This window comes from Miniopterus natalensis, chromosome 2 (assembly GCF_054644295.1).
Source record: "Miniopterus natalensis isolate mMinNat1 chromosome 2, mMinNat1.hap1, whole genome shotgun sequence".
NCBI classification, from domain to species: Eukaryota; Metazoa; Chordata; class Mammalia; order Chiroptera; family Miniopteridae; genus Miniopterus; species Miniopterus natalensis.
Genome location: NC_142082.1, coordinates 115,600,063 through 115,627,862, shown reverse-complemented (window position 1 = coordinate 115,627,862; position 27,800 = coordinate 115,600,063). Strand labels below are relative to the sequence as shown.

General features: G+C 34.3%; 1 protein-coding gene across 2 annotated transcripts; it reads right to left on the bottom strand.

Annotated features, from left to right (window-relative positions):
- Positions 1-528: 528 nt before the first annotated feature.
- Positions 529-27,501, bottom strand: RASSF9 (Ras association domain family member 9). 2 transcript variants are annotated; one of them, XM_016199436.2, is made up of 2 exons: positions 27,388-27,501; positions 529-2,101 (listed from the first exon to the last, which is right to left on the bottom strand). In XM_016199436.2, exons 1-2 carry the CDS (start codon positions 27,432-27,434, stop codon positions 841-843), a joined length of 1,308 nt encoding a protein of 435 aa, XP_016054922.2. In that variant the 5' UTR covers positions 27,435-27,501; the 3' UTR covers positions 529-840. The 2 variants fall into 2 exon arrangements, with proteins under 2 accessions (XP_016054922.2, XP_016054923.2); XM_016199437.2 differs by lacking the exon at positions 27,388-27,501 and adding an exon at positions 9,019-9,091.
- Positions 27,502-27,800: the final 299 nt, after the last annotated feature.

Here is a 27,800-nt window from a genome sequence, read left to right as displayed (position 1 = left end):
GCAACCCTTCAACTTTTGTAGGGAGTAAACAAACAGAACTATGACCAGGTGATTTTCTCTGTAAGCCACACCATACCTCACTCGAAGAATGAAGCTGCACAGATCACTGGTTTCATCAGAAGGCTGGCACTGCAAGCTAGAGGAAGCACACACCTATCTTTTGATAACTTCAAGCTTCTTTAGAAAAATTGCTGTTGCATGCAGCACTAGGCCCTTCCTCATCTATGCCCCCATCTGATCCACTACTGGTCTTTGTACACGTCCCTCCAGCAGCCCTTTCCACCTCCTGTTGTCTAGGTCTAGAAAGGTGGAAGGGGTTCAGGAAGTGACAAAGATAATGTACATTATAATTATCAATGAGATGAACCAAGATTTGAATTAATACGGTTACAACAGAGTAACTGTAATGTACTTTACAGATGTAAAAATTTCAATAATACAGCATTGAAAAAATACATTACAGCATTTTACCTGTTCATGAGTATAGTTTGAATATAATGACTGCCTAATATTAAGAATTAATTTTAAGTTTGTATAAATCATTTCTCATAGAAGTTATGGGAGATTATAACTTCCATCAAATTATTTCTCTTGTACAACTGCAAGCTATTTGTGCTGCATTCCTAATAAATAGTTCATCATTTGAACTTATAATAATTCGGTCACCTTGGATATCTTAAATCAAAAACAAACTTGCACATTTCTCTAGCTTTTATTAACTACTGAATATTTTAACATGATTTACATTTCTTTTCAGAATGTAATATTTAAAATAAAGTCCCCTATTAAATTAAACAAGCATGAACAACACTAAAGTAGGTCAGAAATAAACTATTCCAATTATGTTGACCACAGCACCACGTCTCCTTGGGCTGTTTCTGAGTCCTGACTGTGGTTGGAGCTGATGCCAGTGTCCGAGTCTGTGTCATTTGTGTACACGTTAAATAGTCTTTGAGTAGAGGGAGGAGCCCCCCCACCACTGCTGGGGACCTCGGATTCCTTGCCTCTGTTTTCCTTTACCTGGCATCCATCTTTGTTGCTCATATGAAGTGCACTGAACTCCTTGGCCAGGAGCTCATACTCTTTTGCTTTCATTTGAAGCAATGAGTCACTGTATTTAATCTCTTTCTGGATGCCACTCAAGTGAGAATGGATTTTCAAACCAGCTTTCATGCTTCTCTCCAAATCACACTTAACACTTTCTAAATTTAGGCTTTCAAGTTCACTTGCAGCTGCTCTTTCTGCCTCCTCATGTATCTCAGTGCAGACACTTTTTACCTCTTTTTCTATTTCAGCAGAGAGCTTATCAATGAGCATTCTGTAATAGATCAGTTGTTCCTCCAGCTGCAGGACTCCATCGCTTTTACTCAGGTCCTCCAGAACCTGGTTTTCATCATACTGCGAGTCTAGCTTTTGCTCAGCTTCACTGAAACTGGGCATCAAATATGCATCCTGAACATAATTTTCTCCATTGTTTTCTACCCTATCAAGGTGGAACTTGGCTTCGCACTTTTCAATTTCCAGATCCAGCTCTTTCATTCTCTTGACTTGCTGATGAATAGTATGGTCCTGGGAAATAATCAGATGAACTAAGGTCTCCATACTATCTCGATCATGGGAAACCGTGTCCTGCTTAATTTTAGCCAGTTTCCGGAAAGTTTTTCTGACTATTCTTTTTTGCTTATCTGGTGGTAATGTCTTCATGTAATTTGCTGGGCTGAGCTCCCACACTTTTTCTGTGTTTTGTACTAATTTGGCTTCAGCTGTCCTCCACAAGGGAACTGGTAGAAAAGCATCCGATTTAACCAAAACAAATTGCATATTGGGCTGCTCATCCCCCCACGCTTTCCAAAGCTTCAGGATTCTAGTTAGCGGAGGAAGAACCCGTTCTGAGCCCCTCCACTTTTCTATGATGCAGTAATCACTGGGCTTCCCCAGAAGAAATCGTTTCTCTCCAAATGTAGTCTCGTGTTCCTCAAGCAAAGCCTGGATGACATCAGCCGAGGTGGTACGTTTAGTTAAACCACAGACAATCTTCTCTTCTTGGCAAACCCAAACCACAATTTCCTTCTCTTCTGAATCCATGTCTTTAGCTGGAGCTCTGAAAGAAAAACAAAGCACATTATAGTCCTGTCATCACCTGTGTAAACTCAGAAAGACGGTTTAACTTTAATACCCGTAAGGAGAGACACATTTTGTGGTTGAGAATACATAAGAATCAGAAGTTTTATTGTAAGAAAAAAATCTTAAAGCCATTGAAAATATCTTAATTTCCTTTTCATTTCTTTGTTGCCTCGGAAAGAGCAAATTCTCATAAAAAATAACAGGCTATTTTAATTTATCTTTAGAAGTCAAGCACAATATAAATTAAACTGATAGAGTTAAGACAATTATCAAGACAATTATCAAAATGGAGGTGAATCAGAGGAGATAGAATGAGATTATTTTTACTGGAGCCTTAGGACAAGAAAAGGAGCACAGAAGCATAGGTAGAAATTGTGAAATGATACTGGAGTTAGAGAGGTGCAAACGGTCTACTTTTGAAAATTGTCATTCTTTTATTCAGCAAATGTTTATTGCGTGCCAGACGTGTCTGAAGGTGCTAAAGATACTACAAAAAACAAAGTAAATGAGGGCACAGACACAAATGGGCAATTGATATGAAATCAGATAAAATGCTAGAAAAAAATATTAAATGGATAAAGGGATACTAAATGACTTGGAAGAAGAAATCTGTTTTTATTTAGAGTGTTTAAGAAAGATTTCTCTAAGAAGATGGCATTTGAATAGGAACATAAGTTATGAGGAGGCAATCAGAGGCCTAAGGGAAGAATTCCAAAAAGAGTGAACCAACGTGCAAGGGTCCTGAAGTATATTCAAGGGACAGAAAAACTGAATGTAGTTGGAGGCAGAGGATAGCGGAGTTGGAGGTTGTTGCTGGTGGGAGAGAGAGGTCAAATGATAGGTGGTGAGGTCTAGCAGAAAGGCATATCCTTGCAGGCAGTGATAAAATATTTGGATTTTGTTCCAGTTTTAATGAGAAGCCATGGGAAAGGCTTAAGTAGAAGAAGGATATGATCGTATTTATGCTTTAACATATATACATATATATGCGTGTATATATATGCATGATGCTGTTATTGTTTTCTCCTTAGAGTAGTTCCTATGTCCTGTTCCACTTTCTGGCTGGGAAACATCAGTCCTGTGTCTGCAGCTAAGGATGGTACATGACAAATAAACTCTTCATCCCTATACCCTATCTATAAAGAAGACTGAGAGGCAGAGATCAAGGGATTCTTTAGAAAAGCAGATAATAATAACCATTTACATGACAGCTCTCCAATACTTTCATGACCCCTACCCCAACTGAAATTTGTCTTGTTTGGAAAGTTCAAGTTCTTGTATATTATGATTTTCCCTGGAGTTCCACTAGTTTTCAGGTCATGTGGATAAGGTAACATTAATGGTTATTATTCACAATCAAAAAAAAATTTATTTCCATATAACAAATGAGAAAGTTAGTGCCTTTATTAATAACGTAACAATCTGGTTCCAAACTTTTTTTTTTTTTAAATCTGCCCTAAACCTCCTTGTATTTTCTTGAGTCAGTTATTTTTAAATATTTTGTGGAATTTTTACAACCATCATTCCAACCAGAGAATTTTAAAAAATTATGCCACTTGACTGAACATGTTTAAAAGTAATGACTGTTTATAACTGAATTTAAGCAATAAATCTTTCATACCTAGTATAAGCTCCATCATTTTTAAATTCTGTTTTGTTAGCAAGCTTAGGAATTTGAAAACTAAATTTATTTTATTTTATTTTTTATATATCTTTATTGATTTCAGAGAGAGGAAAGGAGAGGGAGAGAGAGAGACAGAAACATCAATGATGAGAGTCATTGATCGAGCCCGCAACCCGGGCATGTGCTCTGACCAGGAATCGAACCCCGATCGCCTGGATCTTAGGTTGACGGTCAACCGCTGAGCTACACCCAGTTATAGTACGGCTCTGATTGACTTTCTATTCATTCATTTAACAAATATTTGCTAAACACTTCCCGTGGATTGTATAAAGATGTACTATTTATAAGACATTGTCTCTGGCCTATTATGGGAAAGAGTGCTAGAGTTGGACGGGAGCACTTTAGTGTCAATACTAGTGCTAAGTTTCTTATTCCATCATTGCTTCCCAGAAGCTAGACTGCGGACCTTCAGCACATTCAAATAAAAAAAATATAGAAAGGATGTGAAAAAAATTCAACAAAATTAAACCTCTTTAGCAATCTTAATCACTATTTTTCAGAAATAATTGTTTTTATTTGTTCACAGATCCATGCAAACCTAGTCATCTGATATAAATAAAGAATTTAACGCTAGAACTGGGACTAAAAAACAATGTTTTCTTCCAAACCTTACAATCTAGTATAAATAATTACATCTACAAACACACACAACAAAGGTTAAAAATACAAACTTAGACTAGATAAATTGGTTTGTCATGTAATATAATGTAACAAACAGTTCTTACCTAATGTTCAGCTCTAGTAGTTGAGACATATAACTTCCAATTATAATGCAACAAAATAAAAACAAAGAGTGTCTAAGAATGTTGCATGTCTAAGAATGTTGTTTTTGCTTTGCTTTGCTTTACTGTATGTTTGTTGGGCGTAAGTGATAAAAATTTTACTGGATCTTAAACTTTCCAGAAAATATACTATAACCACATAAAAACTGAAAAATCTTAGAGCTTTAATTTATAAAGTTTTATATCTCAATAATTCTCTTCTATTTTTAATTTTATCCTACTGTTTTAGTTTCATTTATAATCATTGTTAATCTGATTAAAGTTATTAATTCTTTTTCTTTTTAGCTCCTCATACTCTTCCCTTGCTCACTTGATGCTACTTAATAGTGCAATTAATTTTTTTTCTATACATTGAAAATGTTTGCTGACATTTACAATTTCCAATTCAACAAAGTTACTTTTTATTTTAGATCTTTCTTGGTTTACAGCATCCTTTGATTTTAAGAACTTATGTATGTGGTAGTTACTAATATCATCTCCATTTTACAGATGAGGGAACTGAAACAAACAGAGGGTAACAGGCCTAAAATCACAAAGCTAGAAAACAGAAATGTTCCTTCCAATCAGATGTTAATTAGATGTTAATAGTTTATTTTTAGGACTAATCCCTAAAAATAAATTACAACAGTGATTATGACTATCCACTTACAAATAGTTCCCAATTTATGAACTGCTTTTATTTCAGAAGTTATTTTTAAATTAACTCCTTGTGAAACTCAATGCGTTTTCTCATAAAATTAAGGTCCTACTTGGTTTAATCAATCAAGTTTGAATGTTTTAGGTACAGTATAAAATTGCCCTCCTCAACTTTCATTTAAACATCCAGTATAAAGGGAAGTCAGAGGGACTCTTGTGTATCTGACTCCACAGTATTAGGCAGTAGGGACAAAGAGAATGACAGCAGATGGCCGGGTTACCGTGGGTGGTGGTCGCAGGAGTGGTTCTCTCTAGATACTCTGGAAGTGGATAACTAACAGGGGGACTTCCTGATGGGATCTACAAATACCATAGCTATTTTTAGGTATAGATTAATTATAATTTAACTGGCTATAAAAGGAGAATTGCTTAGATTATAGGATTGATAATTTGCGTGTTACATTATACAGTAAAAGTACTAAAATTGTAGACTAATAAAAATAAAGTAACTGGTGTACTCACATTTAATTCACAACAGTTTAAATTTGGAATCAGGCTAATTTGATAAATGTTCCCTCATACAATTTGAAAGTAGATATGAAATTTCATAAGCAAGAATTTAGTCAGATTACGGCTTCAAAGTATAGTACTTAGCATTCCTAACATCTTATTATCAATGAAATTTCTTGCATAAATTATATGGCCAGGAAGATTTAAATTGGTTATCTACATCACAAGCATATTTACTTTAAGGTGTTCACTTTAGGGAGGTAAAACAATGAATAAATAAAAACATTTTAAAATGCCTTATATAAATAGGGTATCTCAAATTTTGCTTCTGAGTAATACACAGAAATCAATAAAACAAGAAATTTTACAGTGAAATATGTGTTGGAAAGTGAGTTATAATTATGTATTGACTTGATTTGAACTAGTTTGTCTATTTCAAGAATGGTTCATAAGAAAAGAAAAAATGTTCTTAATATGCTCAAACTATTACTCCTATTAATACATAACTGTTTTACACAATCATCTTTTACTGTTTGACTCATTGGAAACTGTATTAAAAGTAATTTGAAACATTAATACATTTTACTATACATTCTAAGTGTGTATTATACTACATCTATAATCACATAGCATATATTTATGACATTTCTCATGCACATACTTTTAAAAATTACATATGTATTTTAATGCTTTATTAAATTTGATAATTTTGAATATATTCTAAGGTTCTCATGAAAATATTGTTTTGTTGCTTAGCACACTGCCGTTTAATTTATTTTAAAAAGTTTATATTCACTAAATGTTTGAAAATTATTTATATATACAGAAAAAAATTAAAAAAAAAACATTCATAATGCTCAGTATCCATTTTTATCAAATGCTTTAACTCCTTTTTCCCTTTGAAACATTAATAAGATTCTTTTGTGAAGATTTGCAAAAGAGTACAGTGGGAACAAATGGACTGAAAATTTAAATTTATGACATCATTTTTATCATTAATAGTGATTTTGAATTCTGATAAATCATTTTTTCTAACTCTCTGTACCCTTCACTGTAATACTGCAATGTACATATCTGACTAACATTTCTCACAAGGTTGCTGCAAGTATCAAATAAGGGAAAAAATAAAAGTGCTTTGAAAATTATAAAACACAGCCTGGGTAAATATAGGTTACTAACAATAATAATAAAATTAATATTATTATTTAATGCAGAGCAGGGTGTAGTGTTTTTAGCATTGTTATTCTGTAACTTTATTGAACTTTCTATAATAGTTAATAATATTATTTTACAAATATTTTCCAACCTCTCTCACAATATTTTTTCACCTGTTTCAACTAGTCAATATTTTTGCAAGTACATTTCCAATATAACATAACTGTTTAGCTAATAAGAGACATTTAAAAGCATCATTAATATAATCTTTGGATCCCAGCTGAGCTAAGAATGATTTTAATCTTACTCAGATTTATAACTCTGGTCTTCGTTAAGATTGATTATTCTTCTATAACTATTTCATTATTCAGTTTTGCCTATTTCTAATAACTTCACTGAAAAATTAAGAATATTTATATGCTCAATAAAACACTTTAACAACAGGTATTACCCCTACTTACAGGTACTTTTCCATATTCACTCTGAACTAACGGTAAAAACTAAATATGAGACTTTTTCGCATTTACTCTATTGTTAACCAGAAACTAAAAACTATTTCCCCATTGATAAATAATTTTAATACCTCAAAAACAATTATGCATAATTAAGATAATTTTGCTTATAAATACAAATGCAACACTTATAAAATATTTCTTTAACAAATTTCCACTGAGTAATATTATGTACAAAGCATTAAGGAGTATTTAAATCTGGAAGTTTTAAGATAAAATACTGAATATGATATTTTATTGGCAAACTGAAGATGCCATAAAATGTATATTTATGGAAAAAGGATTCCATGTAATGGCAGAGATAGATGAATAATATTTTGCCATGATTATTCTGTGACTGAGAGGAAAAAGGCATTGAAGTTGGGACCCAGAAGATTAAATCAAAGAGCATCATTTCTTCATATATATATTAGACATTAAAGCTTAGTTGAAATTTGATGTATAAAATTATCAGGACAAATATCTCATATTAACTACTTTTAAAACTATAACAATCATTAAAATGGTAAAGTATTAATTAAGAATATTTATGTTATAAGAAATGCCAGTATCTGAACACCAGAATGCAAGCAATAGATAGTTATAAAAAATATATGGACCTCTGAATGCATTTTTATCTTTAGAACTTATGTTATAATGGAATTTATAGATATTTATAGAAAATGTTTGACTTAAAATGCATTTTTCCATAGAAACTATGGTACAATTATTTCCTAGGCCAGCCCGGAGAGTGTGATACTGACACAATCTAGCGGCCATGTACAGGAGTGCATTGAGGTAAATGCTTTTATTGCTTGACTCTCTGCAGAACCACACTCTATAAAAAGTTAGAGCCACATTTTATCAAAAGTCAGAATTTTTTTCATTGCAAGTTATTGGTGGCACCTGTGCCTGGAGATTTACTGGAAGGATGCATCAGATTGAAGGGCAAAGAACTATGAAGCTTTGGGGGAAATATCCAAGTCCTGGCCCACTGCCCAAAGACTTCTGTTTCCTTTAAATTACCATTACTTATTTTTAAACTGAAATTTCTCTTTTTCTAAACCAGTAATTCTCTACCAGGAATGATTTTGCTTCCCAGGAGACATTTGAAATGTGTAGAGACATTTTTATTTCTCACAGTAGAGTCCTGGGGTGCTGCTAGCATCTGGTGGATAGAGGCCAGGAACATAAACCTCCTACCATGCATAGAACAGCATCCTCACAGCAAAGAATTTTCTAGCCTAAAATGTCAATAGCCATGCTCTTGAGCAATTCTGTTCCAGATTTACAAAATAGACTTTCATTGCTACTTCACCTTTACCCGTTTTTTCCTTCCATCTTCTGGAGAAACTAATAGTAAAATACGTGAAAGCAAAACTTACTAGAGGGACATTTCCAATCTTTAGTCTAAAATAAACGATGAAAGTTGGCATTCTATTTAATGGAATACAAATGAACTTTTCTCCTTTCACCCTATAGCCAGTCTTACGCTTGTTATTAACCCTGCACAAAGGGACTTCCCTCTGTTGATCCCAGAGCTGGTCCTAAGAAATACTGATAGTTGCATTTAGATGCCATAGAAACCCAAACCCTATTCATAATAGGGTTGATTTTAGTTCAGGAAAAAACTTACATTCACAGACTAGTAAATCTCCCTTCTCCAGTAAGAAATAATATTTGAACATCTGGTTGCCAAACATGGGGAGTGAACTGTGGGATAAAAAACAAATTTAAAAATGTGTAGATATGCCCGGCCGGGCATGGCTCAGCGGTTGAGCGTCAACCTAGGATCCAGGCGATCGGGGTTCGATTCCCGGTCAGGGCACATGCCCAGTTGCAGGCTCGATCAATGACTCTCTCATCATTGATGTTTCTATCTCTGTCTCTCCCTCTCCCTTCCTCTCTCGGAAATCAATAAAGATATATTTTAAATAAATAAATAAATAAATAAATAAATAAATAAATAAATAAATAAAGTGTAGATAGAATGACAGGATGGGAATGGTCAAGGAGACCTGTGCAGTGCCTGGAGTGTGTGGGGGGTGGGAGTCAGCAGAAGGGCTTTTCATTGTATTTCTCTGTTACTCCGCCTTTGCGGTTTTTTCTGCCCTAAACAGAGGGGACAAAGATCAGAATTAGGAATGCAGGTTTCTAGGCACCCAGAATCTGGGTGAAGATGAAGTCAAGATAATACCTGCAGTGTTTACTGGATAAAAAGGGAGTTACCAGAGAGAACTGGGAAATGAGAGAGAAAACAATCACTGCTATCACCTTGTAAAAGTTGGGGGCATTGCACGCGTGGAAGCTACCCCTCAGTAAGTCAGACACAGCCTCTAAAAACACCTTAGCAATAAAACCTCACTGAAGATAACATTATCTTGTTTGGTTAAGCAGAAGACAGTCCGCACTGTGATACTGTCCTGATACTATTCAAATGAACTGGCCTGGTAAAAGTAAATAAATAAATAGAAGTCTGGTTATTGGCACCTTCTCATTGCTGAATGCAAAGCAAGGGTTTCTAACATTTTGCATTTTACCAGTTTATTTTGGACAAATAAACACATTCATATTTTTTTCCATGCAGTTGAAAGTAAAAAAATGTTTTTCAGCCAAACGTCTCATTTGCTAGGGAATATTGGTCCCCAATACTTTCTTATCCAATAATACAATTAATGCCCTTCAAATTTTGATTTAATCTCCAAACACATTTATATCCCTCAGGAGATACAAGCTTATTTTACCATAATACTACTCTGCCATCCAAAGTGATAGCAAGGAATACAGCCAGAATTAATGCAACATATGTCATTTATGTGTCCTGTATTTTGACAAAATTTAATTAAAAAATAAAATAATAAAATAAAACAAGCCACAATACAGAGGAAAAAAATTTGTTCTTGCAACAGCTATTCTGCTCCAGCAGGAGAGATTTTAATCCCTCATAATGACAAATATTTCATGGAAAAGATGGATGACTGAGAAGTTATGAAAACCTTTCTTGGGCAGTTTTTCTCAAAACATCTTACCCAAATAAGTCATTGAGCCTCACAGGGAGTGAGGCCCAGGGTATTTAACCCTTTAATGTATAGCTTACTGTATGCAACACGTAGACACTTCAGTAACTAGCCCTTGGAGAGAACTCAAAGGTGCAAGGGTTAGAAGCGATGGCTGGGAATGAGGAAAATTCAAACATATATTTCAGTGTATTTATCTCAGGCTCAAATCTGACAATAGCTTCTAGAAAATCACATTGCTTTAAAATAAAAACATATAATGCATTAAAAAATAAAGGGTGAGAATAAAGAGCAAATTTACTAAATTAAGTTTCATATCAATGGTTATAAACTATTATTTGAATTTACAAACTCATACACCAGGTTTGAAGTTTAAAATGCTAAGGATGCTGTAAATAATTGGTTCGGATGGTAAAGGTTTATAATGACGTGTCACAGCTATTTTCGAACTAAAAGATCGTACTTCCAAATTTAATAGCATCTTTCCCCAATAATCAAAACTATCACAGCACAGTTATAATTGGCTTAGCTAATAAATTACTCAGCTTCACCATTATTATGTAAGAGAAAATTTATATTTTGTATAATATGATTGGGTGGCTTTGTAAGAAGAGAAAAGTAATGAACCAAACACAGACAGAAATTTAGAGACAAACTGGTAAGGATAAAAGTCTAAACATATGATTAAAAACAAACAACAAAAGTTCTATGTCAATAAGCTGAATCCAGCCTGTGATTCATCCTCCAAATAAATTATCCATTTGCATTACGGTTTAGGACATTTTATGACGAGTTAACAAGCATTGTCAATGGAACTGTAGCTTTAGCAAATGTGATACATGCTGAGGATAAATGATATGGAAAATAAGATGATCTTTATGTTCAGGAGTTTGCCACACAGCTGAGAGGGAGGAAAGATAAGTGTTAGAGAGAGGTTTTAAAAATTCAAGGCCATGTTAAAGACTTTTGAAAATCAGGAGATAACTCTGTACAAATGTGTTATAGAGTTTTCAAAACATATAAAATGAACAGCAGTAATAAAAGTTAAGTGATACTGAATAAAAAATAAAAAGACATCAAAATTGACCTCAAGGTCTTCAATTCATTCTCAATCCCCATAGCCCTCTGCAGGGCGGCAGATCAAGGAAAAGAGCCTCAGGCGATTTCATTTGGGACAGGGTGCTGATTTGGGTCTTGTTTGTAAGAAGCCCAGCTGATATTGTGACTTAGCATGATGATGGTAGTTAAGGAACAGGTACTTAAAAAATAATAAAGTGACTGGGGAGAACAGCGGGGGTGTGTGTGAAAGGAAACATGGGGTAATAAACATTTATTGAATTGCTCTGCATGTACCAGACATTGTTATACATGTTAATTCATTTAATTTTCATCACGACCCTATCAGCTAGGTCCTATTGTCAGATCCATTTTGCAGGTTAGGAAACTGAGGAACAAGAGATTAAGTACTTGTTCAATATTTACTCAGCTAATAAGCGGGAGGAAGAAACATAAGGATAACAAGGAAATAAAATAAGGGTAATTTGTGTAAATAAGAATTGAATCAAACCATTGATGAACTCTCTGCTAAATCTAATGTAATAATCAACATATCTTATTTTTCTCTCTCTGAAAACAAGGTAGCAAATAAGTCAGATATATGAACCTACTGAGAAAACAAGCTTAATTATTTGATCTTGGCATGACATCTCACAAAATGCATGATTTACGGGAAACATTTGCGATGCACACATTCAGCAATTTTCTTTAACTATATGAAACATGATGTCATTTTCTCACAAGCCACCAGTATTTAATAAAAAAAATTAAAACATTTCCTTCATGTAACCAAAGCATGATCATATATAATTCTGTAAAAGATGCTGATGGGTTCTCTTACATAAAACATTCTAATTTTTGAAAGACTAGACATTAAATAACAACCTAGGAGAGAGCTGCAGGTCTTCTTTAAGTTTCAGAGAACTGTTCATGAATGTATTTTTTTTTAATCTAAGGCATTATGTGTTCCCCATTCTTTCAGCCTTTAGAAGTTATGTTGACCTTTTAAATCTGTTTTAAGTTTGTTTTGGCTATTTTCTATACTTAAAAATTGATCGCCTCAGGAAGACTGCTGGCATTTGGAGTAAAGCAAATATGCTATTGATGGGACTCAGGACACAATAGCCCTAAATATGGCCCCTTGGTAAGGTGAGTATTTTTAGCTCATGGAGTTTGAGAACATGGGAGAAGCAGGAAGCCCCTTCCGACTTTCCCTCCCAGCCTCTCCCTGGCCTGAGAAGCGCCCTCCCTGGCCCTGGAGGAAACAGCACCTTTACCTCCCCCGCCCCAGGAGAACCACCGAGCAGGCCTTGCAGGGTTCCCTCCAGTCTACCCCGCCTACCTCATATTGAATGATCATTTTTCTCCATAACCAGTCACTCAACTCTAATATAAAAATGCACAGGCTTAACCATTTTCTGACTCTTCATTTGCTTAGAAAGTCCACCAAGTCATAAAACTCATAATAAATGCGTATGCTCCTTTTCCTGTTAATGTGGGTCACTTTAATTTTCAGACCATCCCAGGCACTTCGAGAAGGCTGAGAAATTTTTTCTCCACTACACTATACATAAAATAAGAAAAGGCAGTGTTACACACACACACACACACACACAAGTTTAAGCAAATTAAAATTAATGAAGCAGGCAAATAGTGAGGAAGTTCTGGGCCACAAACTTACTCTGGGTGTTTTACCCAGAGTGTGGCAAATGGCTTCTGAAGAAACATTTTGGGGACCACAGTGCTGCGATCTGTGGAAGAGAAAATCACACAACCTTTGAGCCATAAATAGTGCATCTTTCTTAGGTTGCCGAGATCATTTGAATCACTGATTTAATAAATGAAGCATGAAAACTAGTCCTATAAAATAGTTTTCACAAAACACAAACAATTAACATTTTATTAAAATAGTTTCAATTGGAGTTCCTCAGAAAGCTACTTTATAAAAAATTGTGACAGTCAAAAATTAATTAAAATTCCTCTGAAAATTAAAATTTAACATATATGTATATTTACATATATAGAGAAGAAAAATCACTCCCATATGCTCTATTAATGGCAGCTTAATTTTCTAGAAAGTAATGATATATCAGTCACGGAAGATAAGAAAACCCCTAGATCTTCCATAACTGCAGGGTAGCCATAGTACATAATTCCCATTAACAGAGAAAGGGAAGAGGGTGTGTTAAAAGAATGGGTATTGGATACTACTGAGAGTTAAGCAAACTATGCTCATAGTTCAGATTCCAGAAACTGATTATAATCAAAATGCAAATATTTAACATAGTATTTGCCAGATGAAATGTTGAGAAAATATCTAATCTCATTGGAAATTCTAGTACTTACTTCCCACTGTTACCTGTGCCTGGCAAATACCTAAAGTTCCCTTATTGATTTCTACTTTGTAGAGAAATATTTCATAACAACAAAGCTTAAGTATATTTATTAAAGGAAAGTTACCCAGCCTGAATATTTAGTTTAGTGATAGCTGAAGTTATGTAAACGATTAGCATTTGTTTGCCTTTTGGCAGCTAACTCCATGATAGGTTTTAATTCTTAGTGAAATATATTTCCTAATGATGGTGATTTTCAGCTTGTATCTGCCTGCAGCCACCAACTCTTCCCTCTCTAAATGTATTCTGAGATATGTTGGCATATTTGAATGGCACTAGAAATATGTAAGAATTTGAGTTATCCAGTAGGATAGCTGAAAGTACCAGATAAGCTTCTTTATCCCTGATTTTCATTTTCTGAATATACTTTGTAATAAACTGTAATCAAACGTGACCTCCAATTGGAAACTTATCAAAATAATTAGTTCTTTGCATTAGTCATAAATAAATTATCTAAAGGGCAACAATAAATTAATAACTCATAGGGACAAGAATATACCAGGGTCTGTCATGTAATTTTGTTAAGGGAAAGGGGATACTTGAAAACATCATTGATAAAGAGAAAAACACTGGTTATCTATATCAAAAGTATCTTTTGTCCGTTTACCTTCCCAACATTTTATTTTATTATTTTATTATTTTATTTTATTATTTTATTTTATTGTTTATTTATAAATATATGTTTTCATTGACTTCAGAGAGAGGAAAGGATAGGGAGAGATAGAGAAACATCAATGATGAGAGAGAATTATTGATTGGCTGCCTCCTGCACGCCCCCTACTGGGGATCAAGCCCACAATCTCAACACGTGCCCTGACCAAGAATCGAACTGTGACCTCCTGGTTCATAGGTCGACTCTCAACTGCTGAGCCACACTGGCTGGGTAATTCCCAACATTTTAAATTCTTTAATATGCTCTGAATGTCACTGCCTCTGCCTCCTGAAGGACTTTGCTTTATGATTTATCCCTTCTTAACCTCTTTTTATCTTCTACCTTTCCCTCTGGTCCTTCCTACTATCCTGTCACATTGTAACAACCAGCATTTGACTACATATTCTACCCAGTTATCTTTCACAAACACAAATAGCAGCCCACAGTCACTTTCTCTAGTTCATCACTTTACAGAAACAATAATCCATCCCCAGCAGACATAATTCTTCTTAGGATTATCATAACTGCCAAACCTAATATCCATTTTTGGCATTGATCTGACTTGACTTCTCTGTAACATTACGCATTGTGACCTTCCTTCCTCATTCTTGCAATAATCCATTGCTTCACTTCTTGACTTCATTCTCCATGGTTCTTCCTTTACCTTTCTAGCTTCTCCTTCTCAGTTCATCCATGGATCTTGCTTCCTCTGCACACTCAATAGATGGAGGTGTCATTCAGGAATGACCACAGATCTTTTGCAGCTGAACTGAGGCTGTTGTTTGAAAGAGCCTGAGATGAAAGACCATATGTTGAGAGACCTAGCCATCTCAGTTGTCCCATCTGAACCTAGTCCTCAGACTAGGTGAAACCATCGGAAGAACTATCCCAGTTTACCCACAAAATCTTGACAAATAATACATTTTGGTTTTCAGCTACTAATTATTAGAATTTTTTATTATGCAGTGATAACTGATATAATTGGCATCTTCCAGGTTTCCATGACTCATTTCTTGTTTCACTATAGACATTTATGAGTGACTGTAATATCACTCACAACTTTATCAACCAATTATATAATGATAGTTCTCAAATCCAATTATTTTCCCTTGAATTCTAGACCCATGTTCCCAACTTCCTTTTTTGCATTTACTTGATATTTATATTTGTATAGCCCAAGGCACTTCAAATTTGACCCATCAAAATTAATTTATCATCCAATCCTCTCATATCCCAAAATATTCCATCTCCTGATTTTCCATCTTACTGAATGTAATCATTACCCCACCCCCTTTCTCTCAAGCTTGAAAACTGGGAGTTTTCCTTAATTGTTTTTCTCTCTCATACCCCGTTCTATTATTCTTCCTTCCAAATGTCTCAAATATGTGCCCTCATTTCTATCACCATACTACAATTCAAACAACCCTTGGTTTTACAATAAACTACTATAGTAAGCTATTACAAATTATATTATAAACTCTTGCCCACTTTACTCTTGCCTGGCCCCATAATATTGCCAGGCTTCCCTTTTAAACTGCAATCTAGTATGTACTTTCCTTGATTAAAATCTTTAAATGATTTCCAAGTTCTTTGTTTTTAATTTTTACCTCTCTTCCTCTCCATGACACCCTTTCTTTTCTCTCTCTCTGTTTCTCTGTCTCTCAGCCTGCTCTTCTGCCTACTCCTCGAATTCCTTCCATGATCTGTTTCCTCCAACTCATAGCCAAGCATTTTTTAATGTGCACATTCATCTAGCAATTCCTAACTTCTTGCTGATATCTAACAGGTCTAACATGAGGGCAACGTGACTGTCACATACATATCCCCCTGGATTAGCAGACTGGATTGAACTATATCTGCCATATTTTTGTTTTTACTCTGGGCTTTTCTACAACCTGTTTCCTTGGCCTGAAACACCTTTCTTCCTCCTTCTCCATTGGACTAACTCTTACTTAACTTCAAATATTGCATCCTCTAGGAAAATGCCCTTACCTTCTCTGGATAACACAACTTCCACCACCCCAGACTGAAACGAATTTTCATTCTTCATGCTTCTGCAGAACCCAGTGACATTAAGTAATGGTATTTCTACCTTTATATTTTTATAGTTTTTCAGTTGGGTCCTAGACTGAGTCTTTCATCTTTGAAGCCTAAGTGCCTAACATAGATGTCATAAATGTTTCTTTTATTTTTTTGTAGTAGCGGTGGGGTGGGAGGTGGGGAGGTAGGATTATAATTGGGGTGGGAGATAAATGAAGGAGATTTCCCAGTCAACTAGGGCCTGGTGGTTACAACTGTTCTATCACCTGTTTTTCTAAATACAGTTTTGTTAGAATGTAGTCATGCACATTTAATTATATATTGTCTACAGATGTTTTCACATGACATTGTCTAACAGAGTTAAGTAGTTGAGAAGGTAATATTATGGCCCCTCAAACCTGAAATATTTATTATGTAGCCTTTTACACCAACCATTTGCCAACTCTGACCTAGATGACTTACCTGCACCAAAAATTTAGGTTTTCATATATTTAAATACAAAAACATTCTTTGAACTCCAGTATCTACACAATGGTTCTGTTTCTGATTCTCTGGGGGACAAAAAGGTAATAATTACATGGTCCTTAAACAGAAGAAATTTACAGTCTGGTGGAAGTGATGGCCATGTTCAAAAGTAATTTCAACCAAAGGTAGTGACTAAAGAATCACTAAAAGGGTGGCTACTAAATACTTCATGGAAATTGGGTGAGTTTAACAATGAGTCAGCTTAAAGGCCCTGACTGGGAAACCAGTGTGTTTGGCCTTTAAAGCCCCATTCCAGGTGCAGTATGTTCCACCGTACCCACCTCCTGGATGTCAGGAGGCACCAAAGTAGGTTGGATGAAAGGCTGCTTTCACAGTCCCATCTCAGGTGCAGCATGTCCAAACACCAGGTGTTTGGAGGTGGAATATTTGGACACATTCAAATGCAACTTTGAATTTTTTCACTCTTCACCCTGATGTTCTTCCTTCCCCAAACAACCCTTGCCATTTTTTCTTTTCTTATGATGACACTACATTCCCAGTTACTCAGACCCTAAATTATAGTTATCAATGACTCTATATTTTTCCATCCTGACACTTTCTACTGCTCCACCAACTCAATTTTGAATTCCTATAAATTCTGCCTCCAAGGTGACTCCTAATAGTAACCGCTATCTAAAATTTCTTGTTTCAAACAGTATTTGAAATAATAGATTTTTTTCATTTATTGTTTGTTTATTGTCTGTCTATCTATCACTGTACTATAAATTCAATGAGAGCAGAAATCTTGACTATCTTTCTCATTATTTTATCTCCAGCACCTAAAATAACATATCACACATATTAGGAGTAAATAAATGGTTATTGTTGAATACATAAATTTTATTATAATACTTTAAAATGCCTGCCTTGCAATGTAATTACTTATGTATGTCTATGTGTTCACAAATCAGCAAGTTCTTTAAAAGTATGATCCGTGTCTAATTCACCTTTAGTCTCATAATGCCCCTAAAGTGTAGGGTTCATTTAATATTTCTGGATTTTAAAAAATCATCAAATAACGATCATGTTGCATCACAACAAGCCAAATATATACAAGTAGATGCCAAATCTGAAAGAGTGGGACAGTTAATGAATGTTTTGTTTTTAGGAGCTAAGATAGACAAGAAAGCAATACAAAAGTATGCCCTGACTTCATAAAGTATTACATAGTACAAGCTACCATTTTACTTAAGCCTCTAAACTGATTACAGCACGTTCTCCTAACAAAAAAGTAGAACCACTAAAAATAATCAACTTTTTTTTAAAAAGTAACTTAGTCTAAGTCTCACGGTGATTATTAATAGTCCTAGGAAGAAATTCCTTGATTTTCAGTACTAGAGTAGACAGACAGGCAAGAAACCAAAGTTAATACCTTGTGATCCTCTGTTGTAAAGCGCCTAACCACCTGTACTAGTAAAAAAGAAGAATCTCAAAGGCCCTCTATAGATTTACACAGCAAGTGCTTTTTCTAATTTTGCAAAGCTCTTTACTTCATATGAGATTATAGTTATTATATGTCTACCAGATGGAAACAGCCATGTTTTTCATAGCATCTCTCAGCGCTTACAGGTAAATGTAAGGTCTTATGTGCAGAGCTAAAAATAAGTATCCTCAGACTCTACTATGAAAGATTGGTCTCACCAAATTAATAACCTGCTGTTAGATCATAACCACCCTCAGTTAACCATACTGCAGGGAATTCTAGAAGGATTGAAAAAGGTCAGGGTAAATGAGGAACATTAGAGTAACTAAAGGTATTTGAGGATCATGATTATCAATGTCATAGTCATTGGTTGAGAAAACAAGCACACACTGTAGTATACCAATAAACCTCAGACACAAAACTCCTATCATTTTCTGAAGTTAGACCACTATCTGCATTAATGGAATTAAAATCCAAAAGATTCACAAAATAGTAAAATAACTGGATTCTATGAACTGATAATCTGACCAACTAAATATGATTATTAGAATGAATAGCAGTTAATTACAGTTGACTGTAAGTCTAACACTGTTTGTTATAAACACATCTTTAACATTTTCAACATGCTTCCTCAACTGTAAAATGTTGTTTACCAATATAGCCAAGATTATGGATTGTTGCCAAACTGACCATATTTCTGCCTGCGTCCAGGTTCTTCTCTTTTGATTATCCTGAGTCAGTCTTAGCTTTGTGTGATTCAGCCCCCTCCTACATCTTTGTATACATCTTATTGTGTTCCCTTCTCTTGTCCAAGCCTGTCACCTAACTGTGGGAGTTTAATAAATGCTAATTATGATGTGCTCCTTTTATTTTCCTTTACCTCCATTTACCTCTCTCTTGTATATATCTACTTAGAATTAATAAAAAGCATTTATGAGCACCTACTATACAGAGCAGCACCTTCCTCAACTCCAAGATATTATGCTCTCATTTTCTTAACTGTATAATAAAGATTGTGCTTTTATCTATCCTTTCAAAGATAGTGTCCTGTGAAAGAGTGATATAAAAATAAGTTCATGCATGAAATATTGAACTATTAGGAGTTTAATCTCTTAGGAATGGAGTTATGTCTTTGCGTGTCTGGTACAATATCAAATCCAGAGTTTACCAGTCTTAAAGAAATAAAATAAAAATATAAATATTTATAACATTCATATATTTGTATTGCTAAACTGAAAATTATAGTTAGCAGGTAGCAATCACTCAATAATTCATAGATATTATAATTTATTAACTAATCACATCTTATTATAAGTAGAAATAAACACATTTGACTTTTACCATAATGCTACCTTTCATGGTGGAGGTTATGTGGTAATGCATCATGTTTTAAGCAAAGTTAAATCACACACACAAAAATTCTTCATATAATTCTGTTTTCTAAAGTTATCTTGAAAAGGTAAACAAGCAGGGCAAGAGAATTAAACTTTAATTTACAGAGGGTATTTTAGAATTATAGAAGTTTAAACATTAAAGGTATCTTAAATATGAAATCTCCCATTTTATTAAAGGTAAGGTTAAAATATTTAAATTATTTATCTCTTTTTTTTAAATCAAAACTTCACAAAGACACAAGGAAATGTTCTTTAAACTATACTATGCTATGCATTGCAAAATTATTGATGGTCTCACAATTTGGCTCAAAAAGAAATGTGAGAGTTAAACCTAAAAGATGTCAGAATTCATATATTTCATCAAGATTCAAAGATAGTTTTATATAACACTTATAGATTCATTTTATAATTTTATTCACTAATTTATAATCTACTTCTTCATATCCAGGGAGGAAAAGAGATCAGTTGTGATACAGAAGTTTTAGAGAGTCAAGTTTGAGCTTTTGAAACCCAAATATCACAGCACATTTAAGAATTACAAACTTAGGTATACTTTACAGCATTTTTAATAAAACAGGGCCGAACGAAGGGTAAATATTTATTGAGATTTTATTATATCCTAGCATTGCGTTGTCTTCACTGTAGAATCAGATTTCTTGATGGTTAAGATTAAGTCTACTTTATTTATTTATTTTTATCAAATTTACTGGGGTGACATTGTTTAGTATGATCATATAGGTTTCAGGTGCAGATGCCTCTGTTACAAGATCTGTATATGGCACCGTGTGTCCACCACCCAAAGTCAAATCATATCTGTTACCATATATTAAGTCCCCTTCACCCCCCACCCCACCATTCCCTTTCCTCTGGCAACCATCACACTGCTTTTTGTGTCCATGAGTTTCAGTTTTATACCCCACATGTTTGAGAGATGTCAAAATTTAGTCCCAAATAGACCATACACCTTAACGGTTAAAAGCATGGATTTAAATCTTGTCTCTGTCTTTAATTGTTGCACTCCTCTGTGTCTTAATTGCCTGGAACGTAGAATAAGGAAAATAATAGTACCTTCTTCACAGCATTATTTTAAGTATTATGTGTTATAAAAAGTAGTAGCATAGGTGCGTTTACGCTGAAGCTAATAAAATTTAAGCAAAAGGGCTGCCTCATTTGCACAGCCATCTTCCAAGACCCCAGAATGACCTTAGCAATATTTTTATTCATAATTGTGTATTCTTTCTCTTAAAAAGCACTCCCTCTAATTGTCAAACTTGGATTTACCCTCGCATGTTATTGCTGTTGTTGTATGAGGAAGATAAAGTATTTGCCACAGGGCATACAACTAGTAATGGCATATCTGAGGTATGACCTAAGATCTATGTAAATAAAGAGCTGAAATTCTTAACCAAGATACTTTTCTGCCTATTTTTAACATTTTCCCTTTGTCTCATAACTGTAATTATCTTATACAAAGAGCATAAGTCCCCTTTCATGTGTGAAAGCAAATGTTTCACAACCAGCTTTCCTCTCATCTCAAAAGGAAGGGAAAAAGCTCACATTCAGCAGTGGGGTGTATAAAAGCCACCCACCGTCGTCGGCCAATCCTCACTCATACGAACATGGTTGTGTTCAAGGAACATGAAGTTAAGCAAGAGTATCCTAGTGAAGGATGTGTTACCTTCGCTTGTTTTCTACCAAATGCCCAGTAAAGTCTTTTACAGCATTTTTGTCAGATATTGCCCTTAACCATTTGACAGGAAAGAGGAGTTGAGCCAAGATCAGAGATAAAAAGAGGTCAACCCTGAATTTCTGGATTCATTCTTTAAGTTACCCATGCACAGATCTATTGCTGTGAGCCAAGTACTGCACAGGGATCAGCTGTATTTGGAGAGTATATGTTGAATCCATTTATTCACTCAACAGATATTTATGGAGCACCTACTCACTAATTACCTAGAAAGAAAGAAGATAATATCCCTGCTCTCACTAAGTCTATACTCAATGAGAATTTTTACAGCTATCTTGTTACTTTATTTATTAAGAAACAGAGGCCAACCTTTCAGGATAATTTTCTTTGTTTGTCAGCATATTTAATTTTCATTGATTATTCTTATCCTTGAAATATCTTGCCAGAGCTAAATATCTTCCCAAGGCTCTATTCAATTCACAGAAAGTAATAACTTTACCTTTGGGTGACCATTCACATTAGTAATTGCTTTACATTATACTCAACAAATATGCAAACTTCCTCTAGAAAGTATAGTATTACAACAGGTTCCACAGGCTCCATCAATTTTAAATAATTGATTCTTAAGAAATCAATGTCACATGTATTATGTGTATTTAGCCAAAAGGATGTCTTTAAAAACTCCTATGCAAATATATATTAAAAAACATTAGAACACAGAAGTACTCTGAACTTTTGCCTTTCACATGCACACGGTGCAGATATGTTGCCTTGCTTTGAAAACTAAAATGCTAGAGACAGAGATTTCAAGAACTGGTATCCACATGCAACTGAAAGAAGTAAACCCATACCCACAATTCAAACACTTTCCACCTTAAGGACTAAAAGAGGGAGACACATTTTTGTGAATTACTTAAAGCTATTATCAAATCTCCTAGAACTACCTACCAATCAAAACTTTCTAAGTTATACAGTCTAGCTAATAAAGATATTATGTAAATAAAATTGTTAACCAGCTACAAGCTTTTAAAAGATTTTTTTCAAAAATATCCATTTAAGAACTTTGCACCTTATAGTTTCATGAATTAATACAGGGCATAATAACATATCTTATGTACTCGATTTAAAGTTGGCTTATAGTTGTTTGAGTAACAATCTAAGATTTAGCCTAGAGCTCAATTTCACCACTGCTACTGTTCTCAGGATATTTTTGCCAGGAATAGAGCATTCCTTTCATTGTTCTGAATGGGCTGTCTGCTGCCAACTAGTAACTACTTAAGTTACCAGGTATCCTTAAGGGAAATCTTTTTCAGGAACTCCTGGGAACTAAGAAGGTGTTAATACTCAAATGTCTAGCATTTCTCAATTCAGTTTTGGGACCATTTTAAATATTTATTGAAGGTCAGGCAAAACATTATATACTAATTTCCCATTCTGCAGAATTCTTAAATTACCATACTTCTAATAACAAAGAGAAAATATTCATCTTGCCAGCAAAATTTAATTCTTCTAACACCAAACTTAATTCTTCCTTCTGATGAAGCATTCATGGTGTGATGTACTTACGGGAGCAATCAATATAAAGCACCCGGTTTTAAAAAGCTTGGCCAGGTATGCTCTAATTGACTCAAAGCAAATTTTAATGCAAATTTTATATGTCAACTATAAACAACAGAGTTGTAATTTTATTTCTAATATATTTATTACAAATACATTTTTGGAGACTTTTAATTTTGAGTTGATGTTATGCCAATGTTTCTTATCACCTGTGATAGACATATATCCATAGGTATAGGAAAAGCCAAAGGAAAGTCAAACAGTACATAACAATAATTATGAAGGCCATATTAACCAGATTAGATCCTTTCATAATCACTGTTAATTTTCCTTTCTCTTACAAATGACCTAAATGAACTATTCTATTTTAAATTACCAACTATTTCCAATAGTTCCAATAGAACTATTCTATTTTAAATCGCTGCTTTACTATGACAATTGGTAAAAGGTCCAACTGATTTTCTGACCTCAACTTTTATTAATTAAAACCACAATGAATCATAACTCACAACCAAGTACCCCTAAACGCTTTATAGTGATATTCTCCTTTTCTGATCTTTTAAAAAAGTTGCTGATTGCTATTTAGTAGCAATAACTTTTAAAACAATCATTATCTCAAAAATAGAATCTAATATAAAGATGATCAGGATCACAAATGGAGCTTACCTGAATATTTGAATACATTAATAATTTAAATCCAATTATTGAATGTCCATGTGAATACCAAGTGAAATTAAGTTTCATTATCTGCTTCTTTCGCTTTTATATGAGAATATCTATCCAGTGAGTTTTAGAAAATGTTTTTAGAATCTTAAGTAGTTTATTGAAAAGAAAATATCTAGACTCTTCCATTTTTATTCTTCATGTTGAACAAAAAGCTGCATAAGATCTTCATCAATCTTCAGGATTTAGGCACAGAGCATTCTATTATTCTGGGACCAAAGTACACAATTTATCTTCTGAAATTAAAAGCCCTTCTGAAAACTACACTTCCTATTAAAGTTAATTAAAAGATTAAAAGATGAATTCTGATTATAAACATAACAAATTTTAGATTCCATTTATTTTATTTATATGAAACTTAGAAATGAAAAACATAAAAGGTTTGCATTCCCAAATACAATTGTTTTGCGACCATATATTCTCAAATTTTCTGAAGACTGTTTTCTAAACTTTTGAATTAAACACATTTTAAAATTTAGAAAAGATGATTTTGTAGTATCAGATTAATTTAGTGTTCAAATCCATGTAATTATTTGTCTATTTCCAATGGTTTTGAATCATATCAAATGTCAACCAATTCTTTATAAAATATTCCCTTTTATATAAAATCAGCTGACAGTAGACGATGAATAGAGAATAAAATAATCTGTATATTTTAGTTTGAGTACAAATGATAATTTTAGTTTACAAAATTATATAAACAACTCTATCATAGGTCTATCACATGGCAGGCACCATTGTGGACATGAGAACACAGTGTTGACTAGACATATAAGGCCCTGCTCTCTAAGTTTTACAGTTTGTATCTTTTAAAAGTTTTATGCCTCATATTTTGAAGTTTCATTTGTGTCCAGTTTGTATCTAAAACTCTCAAATATTTCTGAATTATGAGAATATTTACAGAACTACTGAAAGAAGTTCCATCTTGGATGATTAACTATCACTCAAAGCGTGAACAAAAATGAAAAGACGGAGAATAGATTGCAGAAAAGTTTAATAAACAAACTTTTCCAAAATTTTATGATTTCAAATTCCTAATTTTCTTTCTAGTAATCTGCATTTTTTCCCCTGCTGACAAAGATGCAATTATGTTCAAGTGGTTCTTTTAGTTGTATATATTATATATCACAAAGTATACAAATATATTGCTCAAATTCTTCCTTTACATTCTAGGTGGAGTTGTGTACAATGTTTAAGGAACACATTTACTGGTATCAGATAACTATTTTATCATCAACCACATTTTCTAAGAAAGGATAGAAACTCATCATTTAAGGAAACATATTTGTTTTTTCTGTGTCCTAGAAGGATTATTTAAATCATTATAGAATCTGATAAAAGAAATGGATAAACCTAATCATGTAACTAAGTTTCACCTTTGAGAAGGTAGAAAAGTAAAACAGAGGAAAACAAAAATATCTTATCAATAGCAACACTAAACACTGAAAGAATAAATATACATTAATTCTATTTCAATACACCATATGGATTATTTACTGCTTAATTTAAAACACCCATATTTTTACATAGTAGGCTACCACTGTGGTTTAAATTTTTCTTAAGAGTTAGAAAAATGCAAATCTGTAAACAGAAATTCTCAGCTATAAGAGGAACTTATATCCACACTGTTGCCACCTTTGCCAAAACACATTCATAATAAAGCATCACCTTTGGGAGCACCGGGCACCCTTCCAGTTTCTCAGAGAAACTTGAAATATGATGAAACTTCATTTTTTATTATTCTTTCTTTCCACTTTTTATAATTTTGCATAGCCAAAGTCATATTTAAAGGATGTTTCTATACTCACCTCCTTGAACGAAAATTAGTTTCATGGGCAGAGTAGATGGTGCAGAGACAAAATTGAGGTAATGAAAGTGGACATGTACGCCCCTGAGGGGAACTCACAGGGGTGCACGCGAAGCCTCCCTGCACTGTTATGTGGCACCAATGACAGAATCCTTGGATTTATAATAAAAAAACCAAAAGACAAACACACGCGCATGCGCACAACAATCCTCAACTACCGGGGAAATATTTAAGGTGAGTATGCAAGAAATGTAACTTGTCTTATAAAACCATGAACTTTCCCAAAGTAATTTTTATATATTTTATCAGCATTTAAACAAACATACCCATAAATAATACTACTGAATAATCATTTTAAAAGTAGCAGGGGTTTTCTTTTGAAAAGGGGAGTATTCTGGGATATTTTTAATGTACTAAGATACAAAACTTATTTTTTTATAACCATCACTAACATATTTTTTAATAACATCCAAACAGATATCTTTATTTTAACATATAGTTTTACCAGTTTTCAGAAATAGCATATTTGTGGTATAAGTTATTAGCAAATAAAACTGGTTCAGAAATTTTTATAGTATATATTATTTCTGTTTTAGTTTCTTAAGCAAATTTAGTGAACTAAAGCCTGAAAAATTTGGAATGAGTTAAAAACAGATTTCAAGTAGATATTCATTTACAAATTAAACTGTGGAGATTTACTTTAAAGTTCTATCACTCTATATTGTTATGCAGGCACTTTAAAAATAATTGTATCATTTCCTACCATCTAATTGTATGCTTTTAAATTTACACAAGTAAATTACAACAAGTACAAACAGGCATGATCGAGAGAAGAGTTGTGGAAAAGACTTTATGCCAAAATAAATATATTAAAAAAAGTAAAGCTCATGTATAAAATTATCCTCACATTTTTGGCATAGAGATGTAACACTGAAGATGTTAATAAAATATTTAATAGGACCGAAACACACACACACACTGGCTCAAAAAAAAATCTGTGTGTGTGTGTGTGTGTGAGAGAGAGAGAGAGAGAGAGAGAGAAAGAGAGAGAGAGAGATTTGAGAGAGATTATTTACACTATGGGCATTGCAGGCTTGAAAGAGCAAAGGAAATGGAATCAAAGTAAAATATTAATAATAAGGATTCAGGAGGGCAGCTGTCTGAATCCTCCTTTAGTGCCTAAAACCACCTGAAGTTCTCACAAAGCTTTTCGAAAGGATCGGTTCATAAACATTGTCTCTACAGAGTATTTTCACTTCAGGAACTTTCCAAGTTTCGGGATCAGGACTGCCCTGCTCTAAAGGGAGCCAAAGCATTGTTTCAGGATTGTATCAGCCGCTGTGCTTTTCGTTCTAATTAGTGGTTAATTAATTTTACTTATACCTTCATCAAAATTTGGACTCTTCCTATGACACACTACTATTCTGTCTGAAGCAAAAGGAAACTTGTCAGCCCACTGCTCTCAAACATGCAAGGCAACGCAAAGAAGATTTTGGTGATGCTGGTTGTGGTAAGGAAAAAAAGAGAGTTAAAATAATCATTATTTTCAGCAATCCTTGCCCTGGCCACTGCAGTCATTGTTTCTGAAACAATATCCTCACCAGTTAAGTATAAATACAAGATGTAACTCCCTAGGGCTCTGTCCCCAAAGAACAATTTTCACCAGAACCCAACTCCAACAGAACACATACTTTCACACGAGCTCGCGAGCACGCACACGCCAGGCTTTACCTGTTTTTATGCCGAGTCTTGAGCAGGTTTCTTCCAAAGGGAGCCATGGTCGCCAGGCAAGTGAACAGCAAGGGCCTGACCCCCAAGTTATCTGAGGGTGGGGGGTAGGGGTGTGCGGATTTCTGCGGGGCGGGGTGCAGGGTGCAGGGTGCAGGGTGGAGGGCTGGAAGCTTCCTCCGCTCCGCGGAGGTTCCCGGCTTTCAGCTCATTAGCGGCAGGCTGAGAGAGGCTGGAAGTTGTGCAACTCGCTGCTTAACTTTGAACTGCGGGGTGGTTGTGGCTGCTGCACCTTTGGAGACCTGCCCAGCTTCAGCCTAGAAGAAAGCATTTGGAAGCAGGAAAAGAAAAAAATAAAAAGAGGCAGAGGAAGGGAGGGGGCCCCTATTGTGTTCTGTCCTTATTTGCAGACTTGC

Bases quoted from the DNA above. Each gene is read 5' to 3' on its own strand.
- RASSF9 (XM_016199436.2), bottom strand. From the start codon at position 27,434: ATGGCTCCCTTTGGAAGAAACCTGCTCAAGACTCGGCATAAAAACAG. The intron at 2,102-27,387 runs GTAAAGCCTGGC...TTTTTCTTTCAG, and splicing joins AAGACTCGGCATAAAAACAG to AGCTCCAGCTAAAGACATGG.